At 39.8% G+C, this 12,552-nt stretch overlaps 1 protein-coding gene across 10 annotated transcripts in view; it reads left to right on the top strand.

The window, feature by feature from the left end:
- NTRK2 (neurotrophic receptor tyrosine kinase 2) overlaps positions 1–12,552 on the top strand; it is a 208,467-nt gene that overhangs the window by 139,452 nt on the left and 56,463 nt on the right. For 8 of the 10 annotated variants that reach the window (XM_060762108.2, XM_060762111.2, XM_067464445.1 and 5 more), the window contains one exon: positions 4,460–4,648. In XM_060762108.2, coding sequence (XP_060618091.2) covers positions 4,460–4,648 — 189 coding nt within the window. The remainder of the gene's footprint in view (positions 1–4,459; positions 4,649–12,552) is intronic. The other 2 variants (XM_060762112.2, XM_060762117.2) reach the window with 1 other exon arrangement.

Genomic DNA, 12,552 nt, shown 5'->3' on the forward strand with positions numbered 1-12,552 from the left:
ATTCCAATCTTCACTTCATTGGTCCCACATCCATGTTTTTAATTTCTTTCTGAAGGTCAGGAGGGAGAGAGCTAATCTGATTTTGCTGGGGAGGGAGTTCCATAGCTGTGGGGCCACTACTGAAAAGGCCCTGTCCCTGGTCCTCACCAAATGTACCTATGAAGGAGATGGGATCGAGAGCAGGGCCTCCCCAGAAGATCTTAACCTCTAAGATGGTTCATAGAGGGAGATGCCTTCTGACAGGTAAGCTGGGCCAGAACCATATAGGGCTTTATAGGCTAAAACCAGCACTTTTGTGTTTAATAGCAGACTGGCAGCCAGTGGAGCTGATGTAATAGGGGAGTTGTTTGCTCTCTGTATGCCACTCCAGAGAGAAATCTGGCTGCCACCAATTGGACCACTTGAAGTTTCTGAACAGTCTTCAGAGGCAACCCCACATATAGTGTATTGCAGTAGTCTATTTGAGATGTAACAAGGGCATGGACCACCATGGCCAAGTCTGGCTTAATTGTGCAAAAGCTCCCCTGGTCACCACTGAAACTTGAGGTTCCAGGATCAGTGATGAATCCAGGAGAATTCCCAAGCTGCAAACCAGTGTCTTCAGAAAAAATGTAATCCTGTCCAGCACAGGCTGTAACCCTATGCCCTGTTCAGCCTTCTGACTGACCAGGAGTACCTATGTCTTGTCTGGATTCAGTTTCAATTTGTTCACCCTCATCCAGATCGTCATAGCTGCCAAGTTCCGGTTCAGAACCTGAACAGCCTCCTTAGTAGCAGGTGGAAAGAAAGCAGTGATAGAGTTGGATGTCATATGTGTACAGGTGACATTGAACTCCCAAACTCCGGATGATCTCTCCCAGCAGCTTCATGTAGCTGTCAAACAACATGGGAGACAATACTGAACCCTGTGAGATCCCACAGGACAAAGGCTGTGGGGCCGAGCATGTGTCCCCCAACAGCACCTTCTGAGAACAGCATCCTACAAAGGACTGGAGCCACTGTAAAAGAGTACCTCCAAGCCCCATTCCTGTGTGGTGTCCCAGAAAAATACCATGGTCTATGGTATTGAAGACTGCTGAGAGGTCCAAGAGAACCAACAGGGACCCCCCCCCCTTTACTATAAGAACTCTGCAATACCTAATATTAATTAGACAAACACATACTTGGACTGAAATGTTCAGAGGCTGAAACAGTGGTTTTGTTGGACTATAGCTTCCCAAACCTTTCAGCCAGCCAGCCAGCTTTTAAGATACTGATGGCTAATTGTTTTAGATTAACAACCTTCTCCAACGTGGAATTTCTTTGTTTGTGCTCAAATACAATTCTCACCATCTCAGACATGCATGACGTATGTTTGGCAATGATGGGGATGCTGAGTTCAGAGATGTTGGTTTGTAAGATTATTTAAATTGCTTTGCAGTCATATGGATGAATTTATAACAACAAACATACCAAAGAGCAAGAAAGGCAGTAATGTAATGGAGGACAAGTTACAGCTGGTGAAGAATCTTGATTAACAGACACTATAGATGCATCTACAATGTAGACTTAATGCAGTTTGACATCACTTTAACTGCCATAGCATCTTGGGATTTATAATTTGTAATGAGACACCAGTACTCTTTGGCAGAGAAGACTAAAGACCTCGTAAAACTACATAGCATTGGGCCATGGCAGTTAAAATGGTGTCAAATTGCATTGATTCTACAGTGTAGATGCACCCCAAGTCATCAGCTGCTGGACCTCCAAAGCATCTCTGTTCCCACTGAGATTCGTTGTAACTTTCACAATGGCAAGTAGAAAGCAGGAAAGGTTTTCCTACAATATGCAGTACTCTAATGAAGACTCACTCTTGTGAGAAATATTTTGAGGTGGCTGGATCTTGAACAGGAAATTAAAATATATTCTGTATACAAAATACTTCCTTGTAAAATGAAAGCTAACAAAACCTATTTGTTGATACAATTGTTTGCACTTTTTTATGGTCCGTTGGGAGACCAATATGATGAGTCACATCCTACCACGAGTGAATAGAATATGTGCAAATTTACTCATTTTTCAAAAAAATGGCCAATCATTTTTGTCCATAGGAGCCTCCGATGGTGCAATGGGTTAAACCCTTGTGCCAGCAGGAATGAAGACCGACAGGTCAAAGGTTCGAATCTGGGGAGAGAGGGGATGAGCTCTCTCTGCCAGCTCCAGCTCCCCATGTGGAGACATGAGAGAAGCCTCCCACAAGGGTGGTAAAACACCAAAACATCCGGACGTCCCCTGGACAACGTCCTTGCAGATGGCCAATTCTCTCACACCAGAAGCAACTTGCAGTTTCTCAAGTTGCTCCTGACATAAAAAAAATTAGTCCATTCATCTTGCAGCAATAATTAAATCTTTTACTAATTTCAGTAGATATTGTTTGCTTTTCCATAAAGACACCATGTTTTTGGCTTGGAATTTATTAAAAAGAGTTCTGAAATGTAAAAGATAAAACATGAAACATGTTTTGTGAGTATGGAATAAGAAAATATGTGCATAGACCACTTTAAATAGATCACGACACTACTATATGTAGTAATGGAAAACATCTTTTTTTCTTTCCACTCCTTCTCCTTCCTCCTCCACCTCCTTCTTCTCAAAGAAATATATAGAAATGGTGTTTGGCAGTAATATGGGAATGTTACTTTTTGGACTACCAAAGATTCCAGGGATTATGCTGAAGTTTAAAAACTAAATTTTCCCAGCTCAGAGTAAGGGTGACAATTGTGTATATACAAAGCAGGCAAAGCCTTCACTCTTATTTTTTGCCACTCTCCCATGTCTAATGTGCATTTCTGCCCAATGTATATGTGACAGGAAAGAGCATATGATAAAAGTATTTTCATATATTAATGAGAACATTGAAGCTGCAGAATGCTTCAAGGTGCCTCTGTTAAATTATATATCTAAGGGGCTTTACTGAGCTGTAATCATAAGATGAATTCAGACCTTCACAGCAAATTTATATTAAAATATAAAGAACAGTTCTTTCTGTCGAGATAAATTCATATTTTTTGTTGTCCTAGTAGCGTCCTAATATTGAAATTCATGCAAGATCAGCATCACAAGGCAAACAGCTGCTTTAACAAAATAAGATGGAAAATATGATTTTCCCCCTCTTGAAGTTCTTTGAATTTCTTTTGACGTTTTACGATAGCATACCTTGTACACACAGAATCTCAAAACACACAGTTAAGGCTTCAGTTATTCAGAAACTCTTCCTTTTCAGCTTCTGATTAACCCCTGACTGCTCAATCCTTTTGGTGACTGAAGTAAGAAAAAGTGCTTCCTGCATCTGAAAGACTGATAGGTTGAGCTTAGCCCCCATCTACACTGTCATATAACGTGTGGACAGCTTCCACGCCAGTGAGGCAGCAGTGATCCACTTCTAGTTTTACTCCAAATTTTGAAGGACCTTATCCAAGAAACTGCCTCCTATCTGCAAAATATCTTCAGCCTTTGGTTATCTCGTTTAAAGTTCAGACTAAAACTCAGAGAAGATTCCTATTCCATTGATAGTATTTAATATGTGTTAATTTTAGAAGATATTGCTGCTGCACTGGTACTGTGGAAATTGATAATTCAGAGTCTGTTTGTTTTCAATCGGGAGTGGATTATATGTATAATTAGTGAAATGGCTTTGTTGATGGTCATGTCTCCAGTGAGATTTGGACTATCTTCATAAAGAGTTTTTGTGTATCTTCAAACTATCTCTGACTTATAGCAAACCAATCACAGGGTTTTCTTGGCAAGATTTGTTCAGAGGAGGTTGCTGTTGCTTTCTTTTGAGGTTCAGAAAGTGTGTGACTTGCCCAAGGTCACCAAGTGGGTTTCTAGGTTCGAGAAAAGATTCGGACCCTGGACTCCCACTGTCCTAGACCAACAACAATCAAATCACCACATCATGCACAATAACTCCATTGCAACTTACATATTATTGGGTTAAGGTTATTTGTACAGCCCCTTATTGTGTCACTTCAGCCAGAGGTCCATCAATGGAAGCTAAGACTATGGATACATCTCTACCATAGAATTAATGCAGCTTGACACCAGTTTATTTGCCATGACTTAGTTCTGTAGAATCTAGTTTGGTGACAAGCACTCTTTGGCAGAGAAAGTGTAGCTATAATTCCCAGGATCCCATAGCATTACCCATGGCAGTTAAAGTGGTATCCAACTGCATTATTTCTACAGTGTAGATCCATCCTAGGAAGCAGGAGACACAATGTCTTTGATGATTATGATACCTTGGTGGTGCAGATGATATATTGAGTGTCATCTGAGAGTCTTGATGTGACACATCACTATCAAAGCTACTGTTTTGAATTATATTTCATTTTAGTCACAGTGGTGAGTATAAAAAATGATGGTAGAGGGAGGGGAGAATGATGTCAAGTTACAGGGGAATCTTTGTTTCTAACTGTAGGTCCTTCTTCAGTTATCAGTAATGACGACGACTCGGCAAGTCCTCTCCATCACATCTCCAATGGAAGCAACACCCCGTCATCTTCTGAGGGTGGCCCTGATGCAGTGATTATTGGCATGACAAAGATTCCTGTCATTGAAAACCCCCAGTATTTTGGGATCACAAACAGTCAGCTCAAGCCTGATACATGTGAGTACACCGATTTCCCTTCTCTTGGATTTTGTGTGAGATTTTATTTGTTCATTTCCTCCTTTTAATTCTATGTAAGTTAAAAATGGGACAAATAGGGATCTATTGAATTATTTGTTCTGGCAATGAGCACATTCAAATTTTGGACTGATTTTGAAGCTTAGATTGTTGTAAACATTTAGCATGTCAAATAATAACAAGTTGCAGTTGCACAGGAATACAGACATTATAGAAGTGTTTGGTTTTTAAGCAAACCTTTTCATGTATATAAATTTAATAGTTTCTCTCAAAAATCCTAAGGTAAAGTCATTGTTGATTTTCTTCTCATTGATTTGTTGACAAGATGATTAAGTGGACAATACCATTATAGACTATAGTTAGGCATCACATTTTCACGCTTCCTTATTATTAATTTAAAACCTTCAAATCGTGTAACAGTGTAACAGCAAGGCAGAACCTGCACATTCACATGGAACAATACAAAAGAAAGATCAACTTTAAAATGGTAGAAGTACAAAACTGTGGGATGGAAACACAAAGTTATAGTAATTATAGTATAATAGTAATAGTAAATAGTAATAGTAAAATTATAGTAATTTATGCAGAATTACTGTAATGAAATTGCAACAAAATTTTGTTACTCTAGTTATAGTAATGAATTTTTCATTAACTATACTTTAGAAATACCCATCCCCCTTTTTTGTAATTACTTTTGAACCATCCCTAAGAGCTACCTTGTCTTTCACTTTCCAACAATTCAAAACACATAATCTTTGCCATCCCTTGGAAGTGAAAGGAATTGGCAGACCTTGGAGAGCTACTTATAACCACAATTAATGTAATGCCAAGTTGAAGTCATCCATAATTGAGCAGTGGTAAGATGATGCTCTGGGGCTTTCCAAACATTTGAGAAACTGGGCACGAGAAACACAGAAGCTACAGCCTTCATGCCCTTTCCTCATATGTACAGCTCAAGCTTCACACCTCTCAGCAAATTAGATGATTAAAAAAAACACAGTTAACAATTCACTTTTTTATTTTGTAAAATAAAAGCTTCTTATCATCTAAACCAAAACAAGACACTTCACTGTTTCTTTCATTGATCTCAAACCTTCATACTTTGCCTTGCAGTGCTCGTTTCTTCCTTCTTCCAAAAGTTAGTTAATACTTTATCTCTCTATCTCTGGAAAGGAAGCATCCATCAGGCCATCTTAGGGGCTATTCTACTGAAATGTAGGTAAACTTAATTGATCCATCTCCTTTCCTATACCAAGACGGATTTCCTGAAACAACAAACCTTTCAAGGGTATTTTCAACTGCTTTCTATCACCATGTCGTATTGCATTGCTATGCTGTATTCTGCTTTGTACAGATGCCAAATAATCTTAATTTTCTTTTCTCACATTGCTTGAAAAATCTTGTGTCACTTGCCAGTTTTTTGATAGCACCTCTGTATTAAGATACCTTTAGGCCAAGGCTTAAGAAAAGTTGCAAATACATCTTTACATCCCTTCTTCCATCTAGACTTCAAACCATATGCTTTCTTTCAAACTACAGTGAATAGAATTCTTTTAAGTGAAGATCTGAAGTGAAGAAAATGATAGGTTATGTATTCTAGCTTTCAGCCCAGAGTAACTAAACTACTACACACTTCCTTTGTACAATATATAGTGGTACTTACAAATAAGCTAGGAAAGCTTTTTTATAAAAAAGAAAAAGAAGGAAAACAAAGATAAGCTAGAAAAGCTTTTTTTAAAGAAAAAAGAAAAACAAAGTGCTATTTATCTCCAAAGAAATTTGTTTCCAAACAAAGGGAAAAGGTGTAAACTTTGAAGTTCATTCTTTAAAAAAAATGTTGTGCCATGCTCCCAAAAGAGATGAAATGGGCTTTCTTTATTAGGGACATACCTAATGCCATATTTTGTACCCTGCAGGAAAAAAAGGATTTAGCAAAAGTTTGAAATGAAAATTTTAAAATACAAATAAAACAACTGTCTAATGACACAAGATTCTTCACACAATGTGAAAAGAAAAATAAGGGGATATTCAAAATATAGTTGAGAAAAAAATTGTGCTTCATGCACGCAGTCAGCTAAAAATATTAAAACCCTCAAATTAGTCAACATTAGATTCTACCTTGTGTACAACCTATTATTACACAAGCTAACTGATATCAGTGCGTGTTGTTGTTCATTCGTTCAGTCTTCTCCGACTCTTCGTGACCTCATGGACCAGCCCACGCCAGAGCTCCCTGTCGGCCGTCACCACCCCCAGCTCCTACAAGGTCAGTCCAGTCACTTCAAGGATGCCGTCCATCCATCTTGCCCTTGGTCGGCCCCTCTTCCTTTTGCCTTCCACTTTCCCCAGCATAATTGTCTTCTCTAGGCTTTGCTGTCTCCTCATGATGTGGCCAAAGTACTTCATCTTTGTCTCTAGTATCCTTCCCTCCAATGAGCAGTCAGGCTTTATTTCCTGGAGGATGGACTGGTTGGATCTTCTCGCAGTCCAAGGCACTCTCAGAACTTTCCTCCAACACCACAGTTCAAAAGCATCGATCTTCCTCCGCTCAGCCTTCCCTAAGGTCCAGCTCTCACATCCGTAGGTTACTACAGGGAATACCATGGCTTTGACTAGGCGGATCTTTGTTGCCAGTCTGATGTCTCTACTCTTTACTATTTTATCGAGACTGGACATTGCTCTCCTCCCAAGAAGTAAGCATCTTCTGATTTCCTTGCCACAGTCTGCATCTGCAGTAATCTTTGTGCCTAGAAATACAAAGTCTGTCACGGCCTTCACATTTTCTCCCTCTATTTTCCAGTTGTCAATCATTCTTGTTGCCATAATCTTGGTTTTTTTGATGTTTAGCTGCAGCCCAGCTTTTGCGCTTTCTTCTTTCACCTTGATTAGAAGGCTCCTCAGCTCCTCCTTGCTTTCGGCCATCAGAGTGGTGTCATCTGCATATCTGAGGTTGTTAATGTTTCTTCCACCAATTTTCACCCCAGCTTTGCATTCATCAAGCCCCGCACATCGCATGATGTGTTCTGCATACAAGTTAAAAAGGTTGGGTGAGAGTATGCAGGCTTGCCGTACGCCTTTCCCAATCTTGAACCAGTCTGTTGTTCCGTGGTCAGTTCTTACTGTTGCTACTTGGTCCTTGTACAGATTCCTCAGGAGAGAGACAAGGTGGCTTGGGATGCCCATCCCACCAAGAACTTGCCACAATTTATTATGATCCACACAGTCAAAGGCTTTAAAGTAGTCAATGAAGCAGAAATAGATGTTTTTCTGAAATTCCCTGCCTTTCTCCATTATCCAGCGGATATTGGCAATCTGGTATCTTTTTCCTCTGCCTTTTCTAAACCCAGCTTGAACATCTGGCAACTCTCTCTCCATGTATTGCTGGAGTCTTCCTTGCAGGATCTTGAGCATTACCTTACTGGCATGAGAAATAAGGGCCACTGTACGGAAGTTTGAGCAGTCTTTCGCATTTCCCTTTTTTGGTATGGGGATATAAGTTGATTTTTTCCAGTCTGATGGCCATTCTTGTGTTTTCCATATTTGCTGGCATATGGCATGCATCACCTTGACAGCATCATATTTGAAGATTTTAAACAGTTCAGCTGGGATCCCGTCATCTCCTGCTGCCTTGTTGTTAGCAATGCTTCTTAAGGCCCATTCAACCTCACTCCTCAGGATGTCTGGTTCTAATTCATTCACCACACCGTCAAAACTATCCTCGATATTATTATCCTTCCTATACAGATCTTCTGTATAGTCTCGCCACCTTCTCTTGATCTCTTCAGCTTCTGTTAGGTCCCTGCCATCTTTGTTTCTTATCATACCAATTTTTGCCTGAAATTTACCTCCAATGTTTCTAATTTTCTGGAAGAGGTCTCGTGTCCTTCCTATTCTGTTGTCTTCTTCCACTTCCATGCATTGCTTATTTAAAAATAGTTCCTTGTTTCTTCTGGCTAACCTCTGGAATTGCGCATTTAACTGGGCATATCTCCCCTTATCACTGTTTCCTTTTGCTTTCCTCCTTTCTTGGGCTACTTCCAGTGTCTCAGCAGACAACCTTTTGCCTTCTTGGTTTTCTTTTTCTTTGGGACGTACTTTGTTGCCGCCTCCTGAACAATGTCGCGGACTTCTGTCCATAGTTCTTCTGGGACTCTGTTTACTAAATCTAGTCCTTCAAATCTGTTCTTCACTTCCACTGTATATTCGCTAGGAATGTTAGTGAGATCATATCTAACTGGTCTGTGTATTTTCCCTGATCTCTTTAGTTTTATTCTAAATTGAGCAATAAGAAGTTCGTGATCTGAGCTACAGTCAGCCCCAGGTCTTGTTTTCACCGACTGGATGGATGTCCGCCACCTTTGGCTGCAAAGGATGTAGTCAATCTGATTTCGGTGTTGACCGTCTGGAGAGGTACATGTATAAAGCCATCTTTTAGGTTGTTGGAAGAGAGTGTTTGTTATACACAGCGAGCTTTCCTGGCAAAATTCTATCAGCCTGCGTCCTGCTTCATTTTGTTCTCCCAGACCATGCTTGCCTGTGATCCCAGTTGTCATTTGACTTCCCACCTTGGCATTCCAGTCTCCTGTAATGAAAATAATGTCTTTTTTTGGTGTATTATCCAGTAGGTCCTGCAGATCCTCATAGAACTGATCTACTTCTGCTTCTTCAGCAGCTGTGGTTGGGGCGTATATTTGGATCACTGTGATGTTGAAAGGCTTTCCTTGCACTCGATTTGAGATCATTCTGTCATTTTTTGGGTTGTATCCAAGCACTGCTTTAGCGAATTTCTTATTAATTATGAAGGCTACTCCATTTCTTCGATGATCCTCTTGTCCGCAGTAGTAGATCTGGTGGTCGTCTGATGTGAAGTGGCCCATTCCAGTCCATTTCAGTTCGCTGACCCCCAGAATGTCTATCTTTAGTCTTGACATCTCACCAATAACAACATCCAATTTGCCCTGGCTCATAGATCTTACATTCCAGGTTCCTATGGTGTGTTGATCTTTAGAGCATCGGATTCGTCGTTCACCTCCAGTACCGTCGGCCGCTAGCCTTCCTTTTGGCTTTGAGCTAGCTGCGTCATCACATCTGGGGCTAGTTGAACTTATCCTCTGCTCCTCCCCAGTAGCATTTTGGCCATCTTCCGACCTGGGAGTCCCATCTTCCAATGGCATACTGACATATCTCTGGTTGTACTGGTCCATTTAGTTTTCTTGGCAAGGATACTGGGGTGGTTTGCCATTGCCTTCCCCAGGGATCACGCTTGGTCTGGCCTCTCTGCCACGACTGTCCCGTCTTGGGTGGCCCTTCACGGTTTCGCTCATGACATCATTGAGGTGCTCAAGCTCCAGCACCACAACAAGGCGGTGATCCTTTGCTGGAGTGTGTAAATGCATTAATTGCGTAAACGCAATTAATTAATCAGTGCGTAAACGCATTAATTGTTCGATTAACCTCATTGCAAAAAACTACACGTGATAGAGAAAAAAATACAGATCTGAATTCAGCACAAAAAACTCTGTAAGAATGACCTAAAATAATAACTAATGACAAATACTTGCTGGCTTATGGTTAATTAGATTCTATTGATATCAGTGTGTAATCCATTAATTATTCGATTAGCCTCATCGCAAAAAGTACACGTGATAGAGAAAAAATAAACCCAGATCTGAATTCAGTGCAAAAAATTCTATAAGAATGACCTCAAATTATATCTGATGAAAAATACTTGTTGGCTTGTGATACACAAATATGATGTGAAATGTGCACACTTTACGGTAGTCTGTTGTGATGTGCCATTCATCATATTTTAAAAAGTTGACGTGATGGAAAAAGGACATATTTAAAATCAGTCTAAAAATGTATTCAAACCGTGCTACTTTCATTTCTGTTTATTACAAAAAGTTTGATTTTGTTGACTTGCATTATAGTTCCTTCTTCCATTTTAAACCCAGAGATGTACAGTCAGCTCTCCACATTTCCAGGAGTTAATGGCACAGGAGCAGCACAAAAGTAGAAAACCCACAAATATATCTAGGCCCCTGAGCTCTTAATACTGTCACCATATTTAAAACACAAAAAATACATTACATACACCTTATGCATTTTTAATTTAATTTAATAAAGTTTTTTTAGTTTTCTCTAGTCCTCTCGTCTGTGATTTTCACATGTTGTGCACCATTGCTTTATGCCCTTGCAGTATGCTCCTCTCTTGCTTCATATTCATTGCCACTTGCACCATTTGTTTTACTGTCTCTACAACTCCCTACTTGGTCTCACCTAATCTAGGGGAAATGTTTTTATCTGCCAATTGGGAGGTAAAAAATGACCAATCTCGATAAAATAGTAGAGACATCACACTAGCAACGAAGATCTGCATAGTTAAAGCAATAGTATTCCCCGTAGTGACCTATGGATGTGAGAGCTGGACCATAAGGAAGACTGAGCAAAGGAAGATAGATGCTTTTGAACTGTGATTTTGGAGGAAAATTCTGAGAGTGCGTTGAACAGCAAGAAGATCCAACCAGTCCATACTTCAGGAAATAAAGCCTTATTGCTCACTGGAGGGAAGGATATTAGAGGCAAAGATGAACTACTTTGGCCACATAATGAGAAGACAGGAAAGCTTGGAGAAGAGAATGATGCTGGGGAAAATAGAAGAAAAAAGGAAGAGGGGTGACCAATGACAAGATGGAAGGATGGTATCCTTGAAGTGACTGGCTTGACTCTGAAGGAGCTGGTGTGGTGATGGCCGACCGGGAGCTCTGGCATGGGATTGTCCATCAGGTCACGAAGAGTTGGAAGTGACTGAACAAATAAACGACAACAACAAAATAAAAGGCAAGCAGAGACCGGGCCCCTAGTCCTCATCTACACTGCCATATAAAATCTACACTGCTAGTTCAAAGCAGATAATCTGGATTATATGGCAGTGTAGATCCAGTCTAAGTAAGCAGATAATTGTAGGGCTCATAAAGATACACCTTCCAAATGACCCTATTTGATATGGTCAATCCTGATCAATCCTTTGCTGTCACAGTTTTTGCTTCTTTGAAAATCTCAGTTTCTGTCTCCTCCACTCATTTTCCCTATTTGTCCTCATCTTGCTTTAAACTGAATTCAAAGTGTGTTCAGATGAATTCATGAAACTGGTCCTTTCATGTGTAGTTTGGCCTGTTTGATCTGTATTCTGGCTCTTACAGAAACCTGGATCTCATAGACTTCATATGGCTGCATACATGAAGGATCCAATTTTGTGTGAATATTCCTGTGCCAAAGACTGAACACAGCACTGATTTATTTTGTTGGGTGAAATAGTTTGTTTCCAGTATAATGTATTAAAGGAGCATCGGTTTTAAAAGACAGATTTGTTCTAATATTGCCTAATATCAACTGAATTCTTTCCCCATTTGAAATTGTATTAGAAAAATAAATATGAGTCAAAAGAAGGGGAAAAATGATGAATGCTAGAGTGTAATGAAAAAAAAATCATTTGATTTTCAACTGTAAATGAAGTCATGCATGTATTTTTTTAAAAAATGGCATTGAAGTCTGCCATGAATCTTAAGGTGAGAACACTAGGAGTAAACCAAAGAGCACGTAGCCAGGATTATTCATAAATCAAGCAAACCTCTTCTCTCCAATTCATTTCAAGAGATCATATCATTAATCAAATGTTTGTGCTTACATTATGTTCTTTGCCTCTGGCAAGTGTTCCAGAGATGAGCTGGAAAGAAAGTAATTGGCAATTCAATAACCAAGTTGTTGACAAGCCAGTGTACAATTAAAAGAACAATACCATTGCTTCTAAACATTTTTTTCCTGCTGTAATACAATGGGATCTGGATAATGGATAACCTATTAATATATGGAATCCATTGCCGCAG

The sequence above is a fragment of the Anolis sagrei genome, chromosome 2 (genome assembly GCF_037176765.1).
Source record: "Anolis sagrei isolate rAnoSag1 chromosome 2, rAnoSag1.mat, whole genome shotgun sequence".
Taxonomy (NCBI): domain Eukaryota; kingdom Metazoa; phylum Chordata; class Lepidosauria; order Squamata; family Dactyloidae; genus Anolis; species Anolis sagrei.